We start from the raw sequence: 23,572 nt of genomic DNA, 5'->3' as shown, positions 1-23,572 counted from the left end.
TTTTTTATAAGTGTTGGAAACGTTTTACCGCAATGTAACCGAATCCAGAAAAGGACACAAATCCTGCATTATGGAGGGGGGGTTACTTCCATCTCTCCAGAGGCACCTTGTGCCCGGTTCCAGTCTCTCACTCCCCCAAGGGCATCCACTGTCCTGACATCTAACACTGTACGTGGATTTTGCCTGTTTTTGAACTTTTTAGAAGAGAAATCATTCAATATATACAATTTTGTGTCTGGCTTGTGTTTGTTAACATTGTGTTTTGGGGATTCATTTACAATTTACATCATCAGAAACGATACACACACACACACACACACACGCACGCACACACACACACATGTATATGCATATGCATACATGAATTTACATATATGTATACATACATATATACACATATATGCTTCTATTTTTGATGGATATTTGGGGAGCTTGTCTTTGGGGCTCTTGTGATTAACTGTGAATGTTCATGATCATGTCTTTTGATGAACATATGTATGATTTCTAATTTTTTTTAAATGTTTATTCACCTTTGAGAGAGATAGAGACAGAGCATGAGTAGGGGAGGGGCAGAGAGAGAGGGAGGCACAGAATCTGAGGCAGGCTCCGGGCTCTGACCTGGCAGCACAGAACCCAGTGCGGGGCTTGAACTCACGAACTGTGAGATCATGACCTGAGCCGAAGTCGGACACTCAACCGACTGAGCCACCCAGCCACCTATGCATACATAGGGATACACCTATGCATATGCATACACCTATGCATATGGTCCTGGGAGTACAATTGCTGGGCCATAGGGTATGCATATGTTCTGCTTTGGTGAATAGTTCCAAATAGTTTCCTAAAGTCTTTATGCCAGTTTATACTCAGACCAACAGGGAGCCAGTTGTTGCACATCTTTGCCCATATTTGGAATTCTCTGTGGTTCTTATTCTAGCCATCCACGTTGGATGTGTGTTACTGTGTTTTAATATGCATTTCCTTGATAACTAATGAAGTGCAGTACCTTTTCATATGTTTATTGACGATTTGGGTACTTTAATTTTTGTATGCAGTGCCTGTTCAAGACATTTGCCCATTTTTCTTTTATGGTGTCTAGTTTTTTTTTAACTTGTTGATGTGTAGGAACTCTTCCTGTATTACGGATATGAATCTTTTGTCAGGTAAATGTATTTAAAATTTTTTTTTTCAACGTTTATTTATTTTTGGGACAGAGAGAGACAGAGCATGAACGGGGGAGGGGCAGAGAGAGAGGGAGACACAGAATCGGAAACAGGCTCCAGGCTCCGAGCCATCAGCCCAGAGCCTGACACGGGGCTCGAACTCCCGGACCGCGAGATTGTGACCTGGCTGAAGTCGGACGCTTAACCGACTGCACCACCCAGGCGCCCCGATAGGTAAATGTATTTTAAATATCTTCTTTTAACACCTGTCTCCTTACTCTCTTAATGGAACCGTTTGATGAACAGGAGTTCCTATTTTTAATATAGTCCAATTCATCATTCTTTGTGGTTATTCTTTTAAGACACTTGAGAAATACTTGCCACCCTCAATCATTAAGATGCTCTCCTAGGTTTCCTTACAAAAGTTTTTATTATTTTGTCATTCGTGTTTATGTGTACCAGCCATCTGGAGTTGACTTCTCTCTGTGGGGAGAGACCAAGGTTTATTTTTCCATGTGAATAACTGGTTAACCAAACTAAAAATACAATGAGGGAGGGTAATTTTTTAAGGAAGAAGTGCCTCTGGAGAGGGCCAGCAGCAGTTCTAGCAGGAAGGCAATATGAGGTCAGTGTGAATTCAGAGGAAATGACCCAAATGAATACAAAGGGTGAAGCACATGATGAGGTCGGTTCTCTTTTATACTTTCTTGAATGTATTACAGGCGCGATGAATATGTGTTGTTGAGTGCCATCAAGGGCTACCTCTTGGTGGTGCCCTTGACCGTGCCAGGTGATGGTGGTGCACACAGCACTAGAGTGGCGGGTGGCCTTGTCTCTGGGACTGTCACTGGACATGGAGGCAGATCTATCTGTTCAGCAGTGTGGCAGAAGGAAAAGTCTTCTGGGTCACCTGAGTACTCCTATCACAAAGTACTCAGTTGACTTAGGGCTTAGGTAAAAAAAACAGACTATTTAGCAGGTGTATTATGGTTCCTACTTGGCCATTTCCTGTACCACAGACATCTGGAAAACGGCTCAAATATAACTGGAGGCCCATAGAGATTGATCCCAGTGAGACTGATCAGATCCAAAGTGAAATCCTAGGGCATCTGGGTAGCACAACATCCCGAGGCACATGGAAGTGTTCCCAAACAGTTTCCTTCTGGGGACAGGTGTGCCACATGGCATGGGAAGGAGTTGAAAAACTGAGCTCACCTCTCTTCCACCGGAACAGGCCAGTCCTTCCAAATAACTTGGCTTTGCCAGGCTGTGGCTTTCAAACCAGGCACTGTCCTTGTCTGAACATCATACATACAGGGCCTCTAGTGGACAGGTGTGCAGATGTCCCGGGAACATGTCAGAGGGTCTCTGATCTTCTCTGGACCCTTGTGATCTCGCCTGGATGGGGTTTTCCTGGAAGCTGGAAATTCTAAACACCAGGCATCCCCTTCTTGAGAACAATTCTTGGTATGTCCCTTGCTATAATGGTCATGTCAATACTGCTTATGGTCCAGATTTCTGAGCCCTTTGGCTTGATTTTTTCGGGTGAGGTGAGTAAGCGGAGATTAGAGAGGTTGAATGACTCACTCACAGTCACCCAGCCAGCAGTGGGCAAGAAGCAGGCCAAAAACCTCATTTCTTAACCAGACAGCTCCAGATACGACATAAATTCTTATATTCCCCTTTGGTCGAGCAAGAGGAGAGCGAAAACCACAGCCTCTCTCAGTACCTTGTGCTGAATGCTTCATGATCTGCAAAACCAGAAAGGCTCTTCTGTCTGATTAAATTCTGTGGATGCAATTGGAGGCCTTGTCTTCTTGGTGCGTCGTGTTTTTTTCTTTAATGAGTGACAACATGATACAATCGACAGAACGTAATATTTGCCGTCTTAACCGCTCTTAAGTGACCAGTTCGGTAGTGTTGAGTGCATTTACATCGTGGAGCAATCATTTCCCAGAACCCTTTCCATCTCACAAAATTAAAACTGTGTGTGGTTAAACAGCTCTCCCCTCCACCCCCACAGCCCGTGGGAACAACCATTCGACTTTCTGTTCCTATGAACGTGATGGCTCTAGAGACCTCACATACATAGAGTCACAGTCCTTCTGTGACTGGCTTATTTTTCAGACCATAATGTCGTCAGGGTTCGTCCTTTGTTGGAGCACATGTCAGACTCCCCTTGCTTTTTAAGGCTGAAGCATGTTCCATTGTGCGTATGGAGCCTGTTTTGTGTATCCATTCATTCGCCGATGGTCACTTGGTTGCTTTCGCTTTTTGGCCGCTGTGATTCCTGCTGTGTCCCTGTTGGTGCCATCCACTTTGTTCGACCCAACGCGGGGTCGAACCCACAAGCTGTGAGATCATGACCTCAACGGACTGAGCCACCCAGGCGCCCCTTGAAATTCTGGGCTAAATTCCATTTCCCTATCTCCATACCTGCTACCACTGTCTCTAAATCTGTGTCGCTGTTGAGGGGTGAAGTTGGGATAGGGTACATAGCTGGGAATTGAGGCCTCGTAGGACGTACTCCTCCTATCTACCAATTGAATTTCTCACTCCCCACCCCTACTCGTTCTGTTTTTAGGGAAACTTCACACGTCTTACTGCACACACCTTTCTTCTCCTTTAGCCTGTCTGGTGTTTCTTCAAAACTTTCATGATACCGGGATGGCTTTCTCCCTGCCCATTCGGGGCCCAGGTCCTGGCATGGCGTAGGGTCCCAGTCTATGCCTCACTCAATAAGGAAGGTTGGTTTGCAGGTTGTCCTCAACAGTTTGAAATAAGATATTCCAAATTACACGCGCATTTCCTTTCCTGTGATAGATGAGCTCGAGTTTGAACGTGACAATTCAACTTGCAGTGTGGAAAGGAATAAAGAAATTAAAAAGGAGATTCCTCTTCAGCGAATCCTGTCGCGAGTCCTTTTACAGCGTCAGCTTGGTTAAGGATCTGCGTAGACGATGATTACTTGGTTTCTGAAGAAAGTAGCCTGCAGGCAGCTTCCAGTTAACTCGGACTCCCCATCCCCACCCGCCCTGTTAAAACCAGTCCGTTTCTTCATCCTGTGGATGACAGTAACGAATGTGTTTTTCTTCTGAAATCCCATTTGAGCTGTTTCCTCTTTCAAACGCCTATCTTGGATAGCTCTTTCCCCTTCTCTGTTGAGATCATTTGAAAAATGGTTTCTTTTTTCAGGGATGTTAGCCGGGTTTCCTCTGGTGCAGCACAATCTGTAGCCATAATCTCTGCTGAAAGGCTGCTGGGGAATCTGTGTGTTCTCCAGAGACAGGAGGGGGGGCGGATTGAGATCACCAACCAGTAGCTTCTGAGCAAACTCTGTTTTCTCTATTTTACTGGCCAAAAAAGGAGGTCGAGTAGTTTGAAAGTCCGAGATCATAGGAAAGGAGGCAAGAATGTGTACTTTTTTTTTTTCATCAGCCAATCCTTTTTCTTATCATGTCACTGACATTGAACGTTTGCTTTTGCTACCCCAGACCTTTTCACACAGGTGATCAAATTTCCGTCACTGATTTATGCCAACAGTATCTGGATGGATCTCCTGGCTCATCTTGGAAAAGCGTAACCTAAGCTTCCAAAGGGGATTGGCCTAGCCAGTTTGTCAGATCTCTGTGGGGAGCGTCACCGTGACGTGTCCGTGAATGGAGGTCACACAGAGACACCAGTGCTGCATAAGGCAGTGACCGCAATCTGTGTCTTCCTCATGGCAACACTGAACTCTGGTCTTTGCTGAATCTTAACCCCGACCGGAAGGCGTATTTAAGGAGTGGGAGAGGATGGGTAACGTGAAAGGTTCTCTTGCAGAAAGAATTGCAGATTTCTTAAAACAACAAAAAGCAACAGAAATCAGATATCTACTTATCAAGTCCTTCTCCAAGGAAGAAAGTGAAGATAACCTGACTGAAATAGCCAAGACCGCAAGAATCTGAGAATACCCAGCATTACTAAACTAACCCAACGTCGGTGGCGTATTGCCACAAATATTGAGGAATCTGCCACTAGGAAGCAGAATTGTTGTTGTTTTTTAAGTTTTCATGTAAACTCCAGTCAGTTAACATACAGTGTGATAATGCTAGTTTCATGTCTACAATATAGCGATTCAGGAATTCCATACATCACCGGGTGCTCATCGTAAGTGCCCTCCTTAATCCTCATCGCCCATTTTACCCATCCCCCCTCTCATTACCATCAATTTGTTTTCCACAGTTAAGAAGAGTCTGTTTCTTGGTTTGCTTCTCTCTCTCTCTCTCTTTTTTTTCCTTTTTTCTCATTTGTTTTAGTTCTTAAATTCCACATATGAGTGAAATCATATGGTATTTGTCTTTCTCTGACTGGCTTATTTCACTTAGCATAGTACTCTCCAGCTCCATCCATGTCATTGCAAATGGCAAGATTTTATTCTTTGTTGATGGCTGAGTAATATTCTGTTGTATATATACCACATCTTCTTTATCCATTCACCCATCGATGGACACTTGGGCTGTTTCCATAGTTTGCCTATTGTAGGTAATGTTTCTATAAACATTGGGGTGCATGTATCCCTTTGAATTAGTATTCTTCTATTCTTTGGATAAATACCTAGTAGTGCAATTGCTGGGTCATGGGTAGCTCTATTTTTCGAGGAGCCTCCCTATTGTTTTCCAAAGTGGCTACACCAGTTTGCGTGCCCACCAATAGTGTGTGAGGATCCCCCTTTCTCCACATCCTTGCCAACAGCTGTTGGGGAACCAGAATGTTTATGAACCAGTTGATACGACATCTGAGACAGACGTTTGGGTAATTCATTTGTGGAGGGAGGGAGTAGAAATGGAGGGTGTTATGAATGACGTGAAATTAGCCACTAGTTTTTTGTTTTTTGTTTTTTTTGACGTTGGATGTAAGGTACGTGAGATTTGCATTACCTTTCTCTCTACTTCGGGGTGTGTTTGAAATTTTTCTTAATACAACGTTAGCATTATTTTACTCCAGAGGCAAACTAGAAACGCATAACCAAATTAAGGGGAAAATACAGTAAACCCACCTTTAGAAATAAAAGTAAAAAGCAATCCCAGATAATACCTGGATTAAAAAGGAAATAAAAAGTATAAAACACAATTAACATATTTTTGAAAATGACAACAGTGTGTGAAAACGTGAAACTTGACCAAATTTCTACGTCAAGGGGAAATAATGGTCTCAAAATGATTTTATTACTGGAGAAGAGAGATTGAAAATAAACGAAGCATCCTGCGAAATGAATTTGAAGAACAACAGAGCAGAAAAAGAAAAAGACAAAAGGGAGCATTAAAAAAGCTAAAATGCAAATAAGTGAATTAAAAAAGATAAACGAATCTAGAAAACAGAAAGAAAGGCAGAAAACACAAAATTACGGGAGACTGTAAAATTACGGTCAAGACGGGGATGTAAGGCTGGGTGACTTAGAAACCTCTTAATTGCCAAAATTGACACCAGGCAGAGTATTTACAAAAAATAAGTAAGCAAAAGTGAAAAGGTTTTTGAAAATTCTAGTTTCTGGGGCGCCTGGGTGGCTCAGTCGGTAAGTGTCTGACTTTGGCTCAGGTCATGGGTTCGCGGTCCATGGGTTCGCGGTCCATGGGTTCGAGCCCCGCGTCGGGCTCTGTGCTGACAGCTCAGAGCCTGGAGCCTGTTTCAGATTCTGTGTCTCCCTCTTTCTCTGACCCTCCCCTGTTCATGCTCTCTCTGTCTCAAAAATAAATAAACGTTAAAAAAAAAAAGAAAATTCTAGTTTCTTTCCTATCCTGCCTCCCACAAGAACCAGTATTAGATGGCTTTGTAGGTAATGCCCCCCAAATTTAAAGAACAGAAAATTATTTTCTACTTAAACTTCTCTAGGATATGGAAAAATACAAAACATTGCTCAACTCATTTGTGTAATATTTCATATTCTAACAATTGATTAAGCTATTGATCAAGAGAAAAATACCGGAACAGCTCATAATGAATATGAATGAAAATCCAAAAGAAAATAACAAGCCAAATCCCGGTCTATATTAAAAGAAAAATCAGAAACGGTCTGTATTCCAGGAATAAAAGTGAATCCAGTGTAAGAACATTTAGAAGTTCGATTCTTCTTATGACGGATCAAAGAACAAATTTAGTCATTGAAATAAATCTCCAAAATACATTTGTTCTAGTAATGATTTGTGCAACAGCTATTTCTTACAAAACTTGTAATTAGGGAGACAGTGCTTTTATATCAGATGGGGGGTTTAATGGTAAGTAGTACGTTAAAAATGGAAGAATAAATAGGTTAACTCTCCTCCTCACACTTTAAAAACATGTTTATTTATTTTTAATTTTTTTTAACTTTTATTTATTTTCAAGAGACAGAGAGCAAGGAGGGGAGGGGCAGAGAGAGAGAGAGAAGGAGACACAGAATCCGAAGTAGGTTCCAGGCTCCGAGCTGTCAGCACAGAGCCCAACACGGGGCTCAAACTCATGAACTGTGAGATCATAACCTGAGCTGAAGTCAGACACGTAACTGACTGAGCCACCCAGGCGCCCCTGTTCATTTATTTATTTTGAGAGAGAGAGAGAAAGAATGAGTGGGGGAGGTGCAGAGAGAGGGAGGGAGAGAGAGAGAGAGAGAGAGAGAGAGAGAGAGAGAGAGAATCCCAAGCAGGCTCTGCACTGTCAGCTCGACCTGGGGCTTGATCCCACAACCTGTGACACCATGACTTGAGTTGCAGTCAATAGTAGGACGCTTAATCGACTGAGCCACCAGGTGCCCCTCTCCTACTCACACTTTTTGACTGGTCCTGAAACCCATCAGTTCCCGGTAAGACCACGTGCTTGAACTGGATAGCAATGTCTGCTCCATCAAGACTCAAGTGGCGTATTTTTCTTTCAGCGTGGCCAAGTGATGCTAACGTTCATCAGGAAAAATGAGCAGACAAGAATCAAGAATGTTCCGAACAGAGAGCCAGAATTCACTTTGTTGTCGTGAAAATATAACATGATAATAATGCCATAATCGAGCCAATGGATGGAGACTGTTGGAGTGACACCTTTTCAAATTATTAGATTAAGTGTAATAAGTCTTGTCTGTTACAGGAACATTCAGAAAGTCTAAAGGGAAGTATGCTGTGTACTATGCAGGGGCATTAGGTTAAATCTAATTGCTTTGTTTATAAGAAAACTACAGAAAGTGTTCAGGGTATTTTAATACCATCTCATAGTAGTCATGTGTTTATTATGTCTAATTTGCCTGAAGAATTTGATCAGGGTTATTTTCTTACAGCATTGTGGGCTGACAATAATAATAATAATAATAATAATAATAATAATGATAATAATGATAATAAGGGACATCTAGGTGGCTCAGTCTGTCAAGCGTCTGACTTCGGCACAGGTCATGATCTCCCAGTTCTGAGTTCAAGCCCCAAGTCGGGCTCTGTGCTGACAGCTCAGAGCCTGGAGCCTGCTTTGGACTCTGTGTCTCCCTCTCTCTCTCTCTCTCTCTCTGCCCCTCCCCTGCTCATGCTCCCTCTCTCTCCCTCTCAATCTCTCTCTCAAAAATAAATAAACGTTAACTTTTTTTTAATAATAATAATAATAATACTAAATTGCATAGCTCTTATTCTGTGCCACTCTTCTAAGGTATTGAGATATATTAACTCCCTTAAGCATCACTAATGCTGTATGAGATCCATAATGTTGTTGTTTCCCCTTGAGGCACAGTATTCGATCAACCTCTCCATCTAGGAAGTGGGAGAGTCAGCCCTGAGCTCTGGCACCCTGGCTCCCGAGTCTACAGGACGCATCCCTCCTCGGAATGCGCTCTCTCTGTACAGCTGGGGAGGTCGCTCCTTTTTTAGGCTCTCACGTGACCTTTTGCTTTCCCCAGGGACCTGATGCCGAGGACCCTGGACGGGCAGATCACCATGGAGAAGACGCCCAGCTACTTCGTGACCCGCGAGGCGCCCGCGCGCATCTCGGCCATGTCCAAGGACACCAAGCTCATCGTGGTGGTGCGCGACCCGGTGACCCGGGCCATCTCGGACTACACGCAGACGCTGTCCAAGCGGCCCGACATCCCCACCTTCGAGAGCCTGACGTTCAAGAACCGCACGACGGGCCTCATCGACACGTCGTGGAGCGCCATCCAGATCGGCATCTACGCCAAGCACCTGGAGCACTGGCTGCGCCACTTTCCCATCGGCCAGATGCTCTTCGTGAGCGGGGAGCGGCTCATCAGCGACCCGGCCGGCGAGCTGGGCCGCGTGCAGGACTTCCTGGGCCTCAAGAGGATCATCACCGACAAGCACTTCTACTTCAACAAGACCAAGGGCTTCCCCTGCCTCAAGAAGGCCGAGGGCAGCAGCAAGCCCCACTGCCTGGGCAAGACCAAGGGCAGGACCCACCCGGAGATCGACCGCGAGGTGGTGCGCCTGCTGCGCGAGTTCTACCGGCCGTTCAACTTGAAGTTCTACCAGATGACCGGCCAGGACTTCGGCTGGGATGGATAACAGTATAATTTAAAAAGAAAAAGAAAAATATCAAAATATAATATATTTTTTTACCACTCGGTAGGGAAAAGGCAGTTTAATATTTGTGCTGAAAATATTTGTTTCCGTATTTTTTTTTCCCCCAGTGAATGTTAAAGAGAGTGTTCTGGCCTCCGCCCGCGTCTCGCCTTCCACATGCCGACATTTGGACCAGCAAAAAAGGAAAACCTCACTGGTCTAAATACTTTCAGTTTTCTACTTTTATTTTATGTGTTCTATACACAGTTATAAACCATGAGCGTTGGTGGCCATTGAGGGAAATCCTGAGGGTAAATCGATCGATCTCAGTGTCTGTCTCTGCCTGTCTCTTGTCTGTCTTTCCACGGGTCCCAGATAAAATGATCTCTGCTTCTGTTTCCTCCCTTGTCACTTTTTTTTTTCTTGCACCACTTTTCAAAAAGCGTTTCCCAGTTAATAATACTCCCATGTTTGTACACCGCTTCCCAGTTACCATAGGACTTTTGAATAAAGCACCTTTTCCCGTCCTTATCCGAAGGTGGGGTAAGCGCATAGCACATAAAGATTATGATTCCCTTTTTACAGAGAAGGCGACTGAGTCTCAGGGACGTTAAATGACTTCTCGTAAGGCCAGATGGTGGACCTTGGGCAAAACCCCATCTTCTACCTGTTCCCTATATCCTGCCACTTGTTCCAGAGAGAATTGGAAGTGAGGCATGTATCCTTTTAGAGACGGTTAGCTAGTGTGAGGACGATCGGAGATGGGACAGCGAGGGTTTCCTGTCGCCTTCTGAAGTTCCAGGCTAGCTTTGTGACACGCTAAGTCACAAGGAGTCGCCCGTGTCCGAGGACACCGCTCAGACGTGGACATAACGTCTTTCAAGGGCCAGTCTTAGCTTGTTGAAGTACCCTGAGATCTAGAAATCTTGGTTTTGTTGAGGTTGAGAGAAATTACTGGATCTGTGTCTGGAGAACCAAGACGGACACTCACATTAGGAACAGGAAAAAAATGGTAGGAGCGTAAGTTACCTATGTGTGGTGTTCACGGTCCTTTTTTTTTTTTTTTTAAAGAAAAACCCACTTCAGCAAGAGCTTATACGTATGAACCTCCTTTTTTGTTACCTCTTTTTTTTTTAACAAAGAAAACCTGCTTCTCTTTGTAATGTGTCATTTCTAATCTTGGAGCTAATACTAAGAAAAAAAAATAAATGTCATTATTTTTCACGGGTCGAAGACTGTCACCCTCACTTTCTTTCTCCCCCTGCTTCCTGTTCATACCAGGGATAACCGAATATTCATTAATGTTTGGGAAATATCCTAAGAAACACAGATGTGGGTAAAATGGCAGTTTTTTTCTTCTCCCCATCTATTTCTCTCCTCCCCCTCCCTTTAAATAGCTCAAATAAATCAATAGTTTATTAAGAGTATTCCTTTCCTCTCTGAGTGGGCATTAACAAGATTAGCATTAATGGGAATTAAATTGGTTTAGAGAGAAGCACATATGCACGAAATATATAAAACATTTATAATTAGTCTGTCAGCAACCTTTTATTACAGTTGTAAACCCAAGAGGAAAATGTCTCCCATCTCATGGAAGTTTTCCGTATCTGCCAAAAATTTAAAGGACCAGACCCTACAGTCTCCTAAAATAATAATTCTTTTTCTTCTCCGGCGCAGTCAATCAAAAGAAACTAGAGTTGTCTGCAAATGTGCAGCCAAATGTGCCTCAACCATAGACGCTGCCTCAAGGGAAGTAAATCTTTCCGGAGAGACCTAACACGGGATTCAAATGAAGGGGAAAAAATTATTTAAGTTTCAAGGTGTTCCAACATTGCTCCAGACCCTTGAATTTTCTGTACGAATATACCACTTAGGAGAGTTAAGAAAACCCCAATTCCCCATCTCCTTTGCCCAGTTGATTGCCTTGCCTTCCGTGCCCTTAATTTTCCAATGCAGCACCCCTGGTTTTGTTATTCTTAAATCCTCACTTTGAGAAACGAGATACTCATCTGAAACTCTTTGCATCTTTTCTCTTAACTCATTTTGTTCATGCCTCAGATTCCTTGGTAAGCATTTGCCTGGCATTGCGCAGATGTGCCTTGTGCAGGGAAACTAGCGCATCTGACAGTTGTATTCCGCCATTTTCCTCTTGTTGTGTTAAGAAATAATAAAAGAACGGAATTGAGTTCAAAGCACCTCTTCTTGCATGTAGATTTTTTTTTGAAATTCATATTACTTAAAAAAAAAAAATGAATGACTCTAGAGCCCGCCAGGAGAGCTTTCTAACTTCTCAAGTTTCATAACAGGGTCAGAAGTTATAGATCCCAGCCAAACAGATCTAGAGTCAGTGTACTGGAAGTTTCCTCCAGAGCAGAAATTGCACTTAACTCCTGCTGTGTGTGGACTTGGCTTCACATTTCTTTTGTCCGTTTAGCTATATCAAATAGTAGGGGGTTTTTAAGATTTTTTTAGAGAGAGAGTAAGTGGGGGAGGGGCAAAGGGAGAGGGAGGGAAAGAATCCCAAACAGGCTATACTCTCCGTGCAGAGCTTGACACAGAGCTCCATCCCATGACCTTGAGATCATGACTGGAGCCAAATCAAGACTCAGACACTCAACCTACTGAGCCACCTAAGTGCCCCAGGTTTTGTCCTTGCTGTGAACATCTTAGCCAAGCTTTCTCTTCAGTTGTCTGTTCCATAGCCATGCTGACCTCCTACATGCTTCTTAGAGGTGGAGAATTCTGTCTCCAGAAGAGCATATAATTCTCTAGGTAACTTGGTAACTTTCAAGGGGAACTCATTTATTCTAACCACTGGACATTAATAAGATCCTTCATTATTACTTTCAGAGAATTAATCCCACTGTGATTTTATCTTCAAAGAGCTCCAAAGTCGGAACAAACCTCACGGATCCGGTCACCATTTGGCACTTAAATCCTTTCTATAACTGGTTACGTGGGGGGTTAAACCATTCCTGGGTCTGGACATTCTTCACTCTTGATTTTGCTGTTGTTGCAAAGAGGAATAATTTCTCCTAAACCCCTTCATCCGGTTCTGTCGGCCGAGACCTGCTCAATCTGTTCCACATGGAGATATCTCCAACTCAATGTGTGAATACCTAAACATGTGTATTAGATAATAGCCCGTTCCATTCACGTGGCAGATTACCCTGTCAGAGGCATCCCCTCAAACCAACAGCAGCTCTCCGCTCTGTTGAATTGCACCTTACAGATAAGGAAAGGAACACTTAAGAGAACAAAAGACACCTTTGCTTCCCAGGAAGGGTGTCTAGAGATACTTCCGTTGACTCAAAGGTGATGGAGTGTAGGGTGCTTCTAGTGGGCAGATCCCAGGGATGCTGCTCAAGACCGATGATGCACAGGTGAGCTCCCGCAACAACGAATCATCCTACCCCAAATCTCGGTGGTGCTGAGATTCCTGGTTTAAGAAGAAGTAAAGCCTATCCAGCGAGTGCGGTTGTAAAAACCAGATTCTACTGAATGCTTGCCCAGTAATTCTTTCCATTGTCACTCTAGGTTTTGCTCTTGAAAACCCTTCTTTCTCCAAGTCCGAGAGTGATCCCATCGTAGTAAGCAGATCTATGTTTCGTGTCACAGTTTGTCAGGACAAGCGTGAAAGAGAAACATCACTGAACTGAGTTTTTCCAGCCGAGGTCCAGGAGCTCCTAACAACAAACGGACAATGGCATTTCTGTGAAGTGGAACCCATCAACTTCGAGGGGAAAAACAGCTTCCCAATAAAATGTGTCTGAAGGCTTTTTCACGTTCAAGTCTTGGGGTGTCTTGTGTCTCCACGACAGCGCCGTGACCGTATTTCTTGTTACCTGACGTAACAAACGTGTCCAGAGACAGAAGTAAATGGCCCCACTTCTGGTAAACAGCTGAAATCAGACGGGGGTGCTAGGGTTTACAAAGGGCTCCAAACTGCTGAGCGATGGCAAAGGGAGGCAGATTCTTAACTGCCATGCTTTCCAGAAAGCCCAGAACTTTGTGTGTGATTTCCACAGAATCAGGGAAGAGAAGAGCTTAGGACTGTCACACATGGGGAAGTGTGGCCTATTTCCCTGTCCCATCCTACAATTCCTCAAGAATGGGCCACTTCAAACCCAAACCTCAAGCCTTGTTGGGGAAACATCCACATTATCGTAGCGTATCTGGTGCTTGACACATCAACGGGCAAGCAGACTTGCATTCAGCCTCTCAAGTGTATGGAAGGAAAACGTGGATAGGGAAATTCCCAAACCCGTTCGTCCCATCATGGAATGTTGGCATGGGAGACCCACCCTCTACAGCTTGAAAATTTGGAGCAATTAATGGGGCCGAGCAACTTTATACCCAGAGCAACAAAATGATGGATTTTAGTTATGCCAGGAGGAAATAAAACTGAAAACAGAAATTGTTTCTAATGTATGGACCCATTGTGGGCTGTTAGGAAATGTGAGTATGTTTCAGGCTATCACCCTCATTTTCCCCTTCCGTTGAAGCTGTCAGTCGTGTTCCTTTAATAGTTATATGTACAACAACTTCGTCTCCTCGAGTGTTACTATCAGAATAAAAGGTGACAATTAATAGGGGACATACCTTCTGCTGTCAGCCCTTTTCATCCCACTGTCCCTGGGTCTGATATCTTATGTGCGTCGGAAGGATCAGATAGGAGGAATGGTACCCTTTGTTAGCTCTGCCTGGTTGGATTTTTAGCGTGGTGCTAGCCGTTAACTCCTAAGAGGGCTTTTAGGTCACTGTCTGGTCCACACACGGACACACTACAGTCTCTGTGCTTCATGTTCCTTTTTTTTTTTAATTTTTAAAGGCGTTTATTCATTTTTTGAGAGAGAAAGGGAGAGAATGTGACTAGGGGAGGGTCAGAGAGAGAGGGAGACACAGAATCCGAAGCAGGCTCCAGGCTCTGAGATGTCAGCACAGAGCCCGACGCAGGGCTCGAACCCATGAACTGTGAGATCACAGCCTGAACTGAAGTCAGATGCTTAACTGACTGAGCCACCCAGATGCCCCCACTTCTGTCTTGAAGTCCCTTTCTAGTAAGCCCAGAGTGTCTACTTCCATCCCTGGGGCTTTGTTTTCATTGCACATAGGACTTGTCCCACCTATCCCACTCCATGCTACCTTCACTTTCTAGCGCCTTCTCTTCCTATGTGCTACCTGTGTTCTGTGATTCCCGGCATCCCCGCCTCTACCAGCCTACGCTCGTCCCTCTCTTCAAACGCACCATGCGCAATGGCGTCCACTTCCTACTTCCGATTCCTGGGGAAAACTGCTCTCGGCTTTGGCTTTGGGGAAGATAGTCTGAACGATGTAGACACCAGGAGGGATGAAACAGAAAATGCAAGAATGTGGGCACATTTTTTGACGGGAGACGGAGACGTTGTTGGAAGGACACATAACCAGGTTTCCAGTACCCCACCTCTCACCATAGACCTGAAGAACGGGGTCAACAACTTGGCATCCCACTTCTGAAGGGCTGTCTGCCTCTGGCCTGGGCAGTGGCATCCCCCCCATCCCCGCACCACCTGCTTTCCCAGAAAGTCTTCTCTAAGCTCATATTTCTTTATTTCGAGCCAGCCAACAGCTGGTCAACCAGAGAGCAGTAGGAAGCGAGAAGACTTTCACTGCCATTTTTCAGCATGAACAAGAGTTCTTGATGGTCTTCCATCAACCGAGACCTTTAGAGGTCAAACGTATTCTTTTTAAGCAGGTTCACACACAGCACAGAGCATAACACGGGGCCTGAACTCATAACCCTGAGATCAAGACCTGAGCTGAGATCAAGGTTGGATGCTCAACCAACCGAGCCATCCAGTTGCACCTAGAGTTCCAACCTAATTCTACTGGACCACTTGATGTTAGTCTTTAAATTCCAGATCCGTTCTTTGTTAGGAAACATCCAACTAAATACTCTATAACAACAACAACAACTTACTTTACGTAAAATGATTCCGAGCATTCTTACATCCAACTTTAGGCTGGAATAACTTTTTTGCTCTTGTTTTCCCTTCTTTCTAGATTAAGAAAAAGTCTACACGTGATCCTATTTTCTCATTTCCAACAAACTCCACATATCCCCTCCACAGAATTCCTTGCAGACGTCTTTTCATTCTTTTTCTTTCCACCTGCCTTCCTACCAAATTATTTCTCTTCTGCGTGAACTGTTACCCTTTAATATTTTCCTACTTCCCTGTATCCAGATCCTTAAGTGAAAAGTTATTTCTGTCATTATTCCTCCTTGGCTTTCAATGGGACTCATAATTATGCCTTCCCCATTTTTGGCAACCATCTGGCCCCAGCATTATACCTTATTTTTCATTTCAAAAGTTGGCCTTTTTTTTTTTCTACCTCCTTTGATCTCCTTTACCTTTTCTCAGATGGTGCCTTTCCATTTCGAGAAAAGCTCTCTTTAGAGAAACATCTCCTTTCCACCAGCCTTCCAGCATATGGCATTGGAAACTTTCTGGGGATGTAGCCGTGTTATCCCTTCTTGAGTCGGTTGTGCACATCAGTCTTCCAGTGGGCGTCCCTAGCTTTGTCACCAGCCTGTTCTCTACTCTTCCATGCCCATTCATTCCTGCCACGTTTACACTGAAATTACTCCAGCTCGAATTTCTCCAGCCCAATTGCCATCATTTTTACTATCGTCTCCCTTATTTCTGCTGTTACCACTACGGTGCTTCCTAGGCGTCTAAAACTGCGCCGAATCTGCCTTTCCCCAGTGCTGTCTGTCTGTCTGTCTTCAGGAACATCTTCATTTCCTACATTATTGAAGATGTTTGTCCATTCACTGTTTGAGTCCTGGGAAACAGCTACATGATAAATAATGTGACTATGTATTCGTGAGATTTCCCTGGCTCTTCACACCTATTTATACCTTGAAAGGAAACCATAGCTTATCCAAATCACCCATTTTTTTAAATTTTTTTAACATTTATTTATTTTTGAAACAGAGACAGAGCATGATCAGGGGAGGGTCAGAGAGAGAGGGAGACACAGAATCTGAAACGGGCTCCAGGCTCTGAGCTGTCAGCCCAGAGCCCGACGCGGGGCTCGAACTCATGGACCGTGAGATCATGACCTGAGCCGAAGTCGGCCGCTTAACCGACTGAGCCACCCAGGCGCCCCAAATCACCCATTTTCTTGATCCTACTTACTTTAAAAAAAAAAAAAGGATGTTCCTTTAATTCACCAGCTTCCTGTGCCTTAATGATGAGACCCTATATCTTGTGCATAATTCAGTGAATAGTCTTGATTTGACCACAAATAAGGAAGTGTTGCATGAATCATTCAGTGCCACTGAACTTCAGGGTGGTTTGTTGTTGTTGTTGTTGTTGTTGTTGTTATTGTTTGGATTTTTACTTTTTTGATTTACTAAAAAAAAAAATGCAGAGAATAAACTGTGCTCGTCACAACTGAAATGTCTGGAAACATTTTAGGGTTGGGGCCATCGCTAATAATTATTTTTCTTCTGTCTCTCAAAACGGTTGTCATTAAATCAATCATCTTACCTGTTTCACATGGGCCACTGAAAACTGTAATCAAAATGTGCTTTTATCAGTAAGACCCAGTGCTGGCTGGCCACGGAACCTTTCTTCCTTGTATCACTTGGTGACACCTGTCAACGTTGGAGGAGTGATAACTGTCTTTGAACTGTGAGTTTCTGTCTATTTTCCTTGAAGTCCATGCATTACCATGCCCCCTTGGCTCTGAGGTCCCATCTTTTCTGGATTCTGAAAAAGTTCTGTTGGGGGAAACGAAGTCCTTAATGACAGCTTCTAAATTGAGCCTATCTTAACCCATCCCTTTTAGCCCTTTAATTTACAGACTACCCCCCCCCCACCTTGAACAGTAAAATATAAAGAAACTCATTCATTCTTGCTCTAACCGTTGCTTTCACCGTCACTTTGATCTGGTCCGGATAGGGCATGTCTTTCCTTTCACATGTGCTATTCTCTGCAAATTTTCATATTCTTGTTTCCCCCCCACCTCCTGCACTATCCTTTACTTTTGCAAAAGGAGGTAGGAATCCTCCAATCCTTTACTACTGAGAGAATTCACCCTTGACAACCATTTGGAATTGGGGACAGTGTTTCTTGCCTCCTGATTGGACATAAAGATGACTTCTGAGTCTAGAGTTTGTCCAAAGAGTGTCACTGAGTGACCACAAAAGCCAGTATCTGTTGCTTTGAGTCCTTGCCTCTATGGTCCTTACCATTAAATCCAGTCAATTTTCATTTGTGGGAATTTACTCAGGTCCCAAGGTGTCTTTTGAACTCCCTTTTCCAAAAAGGATCATCTAAAACAAATTGGGGATAAAATACACATCACATAAAATTTACCATCTTAACCATTATTAAGTGGATAATTCAGTGACATTAAGCACATCCACAGTGTTGTTCTGCAACCATTACCAGCAACCATTTTCAGAACTTTGTCATCACCCCTAACAGAAATTTTGTACCCATCGGACAATAACTCCCCGTCCTACTACTCTCCGCCTCGGTGATCTCTGTTCTGCTTTCTGTCTGTGTGAGTTTGACCCTTCTAGGTACCTCATAGAAGCGGAATCATGCCATTTGTCATTTTGTGCTTGGGTCACTTCACTTATAATGTTGATAAGGGTCATCCACATTGTGGAATGGATCAGAGTGTCCTTCGTTTTTAAGGCTAAATAGTATTTCATTGTATGTGTATTCCACGTTTAGTCATCTATCAATGGACACTTGGTTGTTTCTACCTTTTGGCTATTGCAAATAATGCTGCTATGAACATGGGTGTGCAAATACGTGCTAGGGTCTCTGGCTTTGGGGTACATGTCACAAAGTGGGATTTCTGGATCACAGAGTCATTCCATGCTTAACTTTTTGAACAACCACCAAAGTATTTTCCACAACGGCAATGCATGAGTTTCCAATTTGTCTACACCTTCCCCAACACCTGTCGTTTTTTGTTTCTTTTCCTTTCTTCCTACTGCCTTCCTTCCTTTCTTCCTTCTTTAACCTTTCTTTTCTTTTTTCTTTTCTTTTCTCTTCTTTCTTTTCTTTCTTTTCTTTCTTTCTTTCTTTCTTTCTTTCTTTCTTTCTTTCTTTCTTTCTTTCTTTCTTTCTTTCTTTCTTTCTTTCTTCTTTCTCTCTCTCCCTCCCTCCCTCCCTTCCTTCCTTCTTTAAAATAATAGTCATCCTAGTAGGTATGAAGAAAAAGGAGGGTTTTTTTTCTTCTGTTCTTATTCCTTAACTCAAAGTCTTTGGAGGCCCCTTTCCTAAAATTTTTCTAGGGGGACTTTTAACAACTAGTAATATCCAAACTTGCTTCTCATGTTCTTGCCCTTTTCTGTCCTCTCTCCCCATCTCTGTCCCTGAGATGAAATCAGCTTCCCTTTTTTTCTTACCACAACAGGACACTGCAACTCCTCTACTTTCTTCAACTGCGTTTTCTGTCTTCTTTCAAACTTCCCACACCTTGGAAACTCTGCTGATCATCTACCGTGAAAGCATATGGTGGCTTCAACTGACTGGTGCCTGATTTGCCCAACTTGTCTGTCCTTCTCCTTCTGGACTCTCGAAGCTGACCACCCTGTACCTTTTTCTGCCTCATCACAGTAAGCACGCGGGAAGGGAGCCCACGTTCGTGAACCCACGCGCACACACTGGCACACAGCCTTCCCCCAAAGACCATGTTCAATCTCGCCTTTACCCCAAGTATTGCCAGATTCTTGGTTTGAACATTGGAGATGCTTTTTTTGTTGGTATATAACACTCAGGAGACCCCCTTCCACCTACTCTGGACTTCAGTGAGTGGTCCGTGTCTTTGGCTACCGGCCGTGTCCAAGCAAGTTCCAGAGAGCAGATGCCATTCACATTTCCTTCTTCACATAATATATTCACCAGTAGAGTCTCTGGGCTGGCTTGTTGGCCTCCTCGGAACTGTAAACACAGCCACTGCTTCTTCACTCGGTCATGATTTCTCCTTTATTCAGGAGACATAAGCAAAATGTAAACTTAAGCCTCTTTAGGAGAATCACTGTGAATAAAAGTTATTCATGGTTTTCGCTTTTAAAAAAAGCATCAGAAAACAAGTGTTACCACGAATAAAGAATCTGTGTGAATTCTTGCTGCTGTCTCTTGAAAAATGCAGATCAGAAAAATACGACCGGGAACAAATGCAGAGCCACCCCAGGTTCACAGCCTCATCCTGTCTTTAGATGGGAATAGATGCCTAAATGTTTTTTTTTTTAATTTTTTAATGTTTATTTTTTCTCGAGAGACAAAGCATGAATGGGGGAGGGGCAGAGAGCGAGGGAGACACAGAATCGGAAGCAGGCTCCAGGCTCCGAGCTGTCAGCACAGAGCCTGATGTGGGGCTTGAACTCATGAACCACAAGATCATGACCTGAGCTGAAGCCGGACGCTCAACCGACTGAGTCACCTGGGTGCCCCAATAGATGCCTAAGTCTTAAGTAGACAGCCACACACACCGAGGTCCCACCTGCCTTGACATAGCCTTCAAATTCTTTTTTTTTAATTTTTTTTAACGTTTTATTTATTTTTGAGACAGAGAGAGACAGAGCATGAACGGGGGAGGGGCAGAGAGAGAGGGAGACACAGAATCGGAAGCAGGCTCCAGGCTCTGAGCCATCAGCCCAGAGCCCGACGCGGGGCTTGAACTCACGGACCGCGAGATCATGACCTGAGCTGAAGTCGGACGCTTAACCGGCTGAGCCACCCCGGCGCCCCAACATAGCCTTCAAATTCTAACGATTAGGTTCATTTTGCTTTTCTGTGATCAAGCTTCCAATCTCACATAATTCCGCCCAGTAGGTTAGTGTTGTCTTCTATCTCTATAGCTGGGTTTCCTCCTTTCTAGCCTCTTCCTCCAGTTACTCCAGGCTCAGGAGGTATGTCCAAGCCTGTCTCTTTTTTTTATATAATTTTTTTTAAATGTTTATGTATTATTAAGAGACAGAGAGAGACAGAACATGAGCATAGGAGGGGCAGAGAGAGGGGGAGACACAGAATCCAAGGCAGGCTCCGGGCTCTGAGCTGTCAGCACAGAGCCCGACATAGGGCTCAAACCCTCAGACTGTGAGATCACGACCTGAGCCGAGTTTCCGATGCCCAACTGACTGAGCCACCCAGGTGTGCCCCAAGCCTGTCTCTTTGACCACATTCCTGATGTCTTCTGCCAGACCTCCCTTGCTTCGTCTACCTAGGTAGGTCAGAAGAAGGGACGATAGACTTCCTTTTGAGTTTGCCAGAGCACCTGACCTGTGCCTGTAGTATTCTCTATTTATTTATTAATAAATAAGTCTCACGAATCATGAGCTGATACCAGGAGTTGGACACTTAACTGACTGAGCCACCCAGGCGCCCCTCTGTTTCTTTTATTATGTTAGTGATAGTGTTGTTGGCCTATGCTAAAGCCAAAGGAAGCCTAATTCTAAAGACCATGTTTCAATGACCATGGCTGATTTTCTTTTTCATGCACTTTCCAAGACAAGCCAGTTTTCTCTCTCAAATTGAATGTGTTTCTTGTAGGAGTTTGAAGGGTAGCTCATGTGGCCTTAGCTCCTCCCAATTTGATTGATACTCCCTGGAGGTGTGGGGGAAGGGGGAGGCTGTTGCTTCTCTTGAAGGGTGTTCTTGAAGTAAGCTCCAGTCTACCTGGACACCCAGACAGCACTACCTTCTGTCATCTCCAACCTTTACCCACAAGCGGGTGAATTTAAAGATCCTTTCCCCAATTTTGTGTCTGCGGTTGTGTATTCTTTTCTTGAAAGAACGCCCAAAATGGTCTGAGTTTCAGGCCCCGTGAAACCTGCCTCCACTTCTGTGTGATTTTTCGGGAGGATAAATTTGCCACACCAGCAGGACTTGATATTTCCCCCCTCACCCCATTCTTTCAGCTGCAGTGCTAACTTCCAGAGAGGCCAATGGAGCCACGTAAAAAACAATGACAAACAGGTGCAAAGAAATAGCATCCTGTCAGCAACACTGGGAAAGAAATGGCAATGATGCATTTTACTTTATTAAAAAAATTTGTTTTACGTTTATTCATCTTTGAGAGAGAGTGAGAGAGAAAGCATGAGTGGGGGAGGGGCAGAGAGAGAGGGAGACAGAATCGGAAGCAGGGTCCAGGCTCCGAGCTGTCAGCACAGAGCCCGACGTGGGGCTCGAACCCACTGGGAGATCATGTCCTGAGCCGAAACGAAGAGTCAGACACTTCACCAACTGAGCCACCCCGGCGCCCGATGATGTATTTTAGTTTGAACTGATAGGACCAGATAAAACTGACCAGCACAGGCCTGAACCCACAGTGATACCAGGGACACTAGATACGTTAATATAACAACAAAAAAATCACCTTGCACCCTTCTTAGGCCCTTCTGAAAGGGCCTGATTTTTCCACCATACGTCTTTATTCCTGAGAGTTAGTGGGGATTATTAAGAGGGTGGGCATTTGATTTGGATTCTAAATTTGTCAATGTCGAGCTGTGTGACTCTGGGAACCACACCTAATCTCTCTGCTCCCCAGTGTTCTATCCTGTAAAGAAAGAACGATGATAGTAACACCCCATACAGTTGTTAAGAGGATTGAAATATTATGTGAAAAAAGTGCTTATCTCAATGCCTGGGACATAGCCAAGAGAACATGAGTTTCAGCTTTTGTTTAGAAGATTTGTGGACGATTCTGGATTCTGGAAAAGGACTGTAGTTTGCACGAACATGCCCACATACATCCACACACTTTCGGGCCTCTTTGCGCAGAGATAATGCAACTTGGGATCACTGGATTACACTTTAATAGCATTGTCCCTTGAAACTAAAAGATTGTTCAGAAACGCACCAAAAGTTTCCAAACCTTAAATCCGTCTAATTAACTAAGTAGAAATCATTTCAACTCACTGACAGAGTTCATGTTCCTCATTCCATAGTTATATCCCCACATTTTCCCTAAACAAGTCGTGGGCAGGAGGGACACCAGCTAGGCTTCCCCACCATCAGTCATCCAACAGAAGGCAAATCCCTGAGCTCCCTGGCTGGCTCAGTCAGGAAAGCAGGCGACTCTTGACCTCAGCGTCATGAGTTTGAGCCCCACTTTAGGGGTAAGACTTATTTAAAAACATTTTTTTTTCAATAAAAAGAAGGTAAACACTTGGGGTTGCTTGATAGAGTAGGTAATCTCACTACACAGTTGTGAGGCTCTGTAAGGAGCAACCCCAAGCAAGTCCTAGAGTTTTGCTCTGCCTGGAACCATCCTGTGGTTTTACATCAATCCTTCAGGGCTCTTAGAGTCTCCATTTTCTCATCAAGGAGTAGGTTGAATGGTTTTGAAGGTCCCTACCAGCTGTGAGCAAATATATAAATGCAGGTTTCATCAAACTGTCTGCTGGGGAAATCCTAGTGATGTCACATTTCACTTGTAGACCACATTAGAGTGTGCACAAGTCTTGACGACACAGACTACAGGTTTTCTTTGGTTAGAGGTCAGTCTCCCTAAAGGTGAGATATTTCCATTTTCATTACTGTATACTCCTAAAACACCTAAGTTCAATGACACTTCCTCAGTAACACCTTGGCAGCAACGTGGCAGAGTATTTTCTTTATTTAAAGAATCATTTCAGGGGCACTTGGGTGGCTAAGTGCCAAACTCTCGATGGCATCTCGGGTCATGATCTCATGGTTGGTAGGGTTGAGCCCTGCGTTGGGATCTGTGCTGGTGGCTGAGATCCTGCTTGGTATTCTCTTTTTCCTTCTCTCTCTGCCCCTCCCCTATGAGCGCGCGCGCGCGCTCTCTCTCTCTCTCTGTCTCAAAATAAATGTTATTTTATTTTTATTTTTTAAAATTTGAGAGACAGAGAGAGCACAAGCAGGGGAGGGG

General features: G+C 44.0%; 1 protein-coding gene and 1 long non-coding RNA gene across 2 annotated transcripts in view; one reads left to right on the top strand and one right to left on the bottom strand.

The window, feature by feature from the left end:
* The window catches only part of HS3ST3A1 (heparan sulfate-glucosamine 3-sulfotransferase 3A1), a 103,507-nt gene extending 91,645 nt beyond the window's left edge, over positions 1 to 11,862 (top strand). The window contains exon 2 of the mRNA XM_023243537.2: positions 9,049 to 11,862. Coding sequence (XP_023099305.1) covers positions 9,049 to 9,670 — 622 coding nt within the window. The 3' untranslated portion in view covers positions 9,671 to 11,862. The remainder of the gene's footprint in view (positions 1 to 9,048) is intronic.
* A 5,175-nt stretch (positions 11,863 to 17,037) lies between these two features.
* On the bottom strand, positions 17,038 to 19,721 carry LOC123382077. Its single transcript, XR_006589852.1, has 3 exons — positions 19,474 to 19,721; positions 17,907 to 17,990; positions 17,038 to 17,435 (listed from the first exon to the last, which is right to left on the bottom strand). It is a non-coding gene; the product is annotated as an uncharacterized LOC123382077 (long non-coding RNA).
* Between the last annotated feature and the right edge of the window lie 3,851 nt (positions 19,722 to 23,572).

Source organism: Felis catus, chromosome E1, assembly GCF_018350175.1.
Source record: "Felis catus isolate Fca126 chromosome E1, F.catus_Fca126_mat1.0, whole genome shotgun sequence".
In the NCBI taxonomy this organism is placed as follows: Eukaryota; Metazoa; Chordata; class Mammalia; order Carnivora; family Felidae; genus Felis; species Felis catus.
Note: the sequence above shows the minus strand (reverse complement) of the source record. Positions and strands in the feature narration are given on the sequence as shown.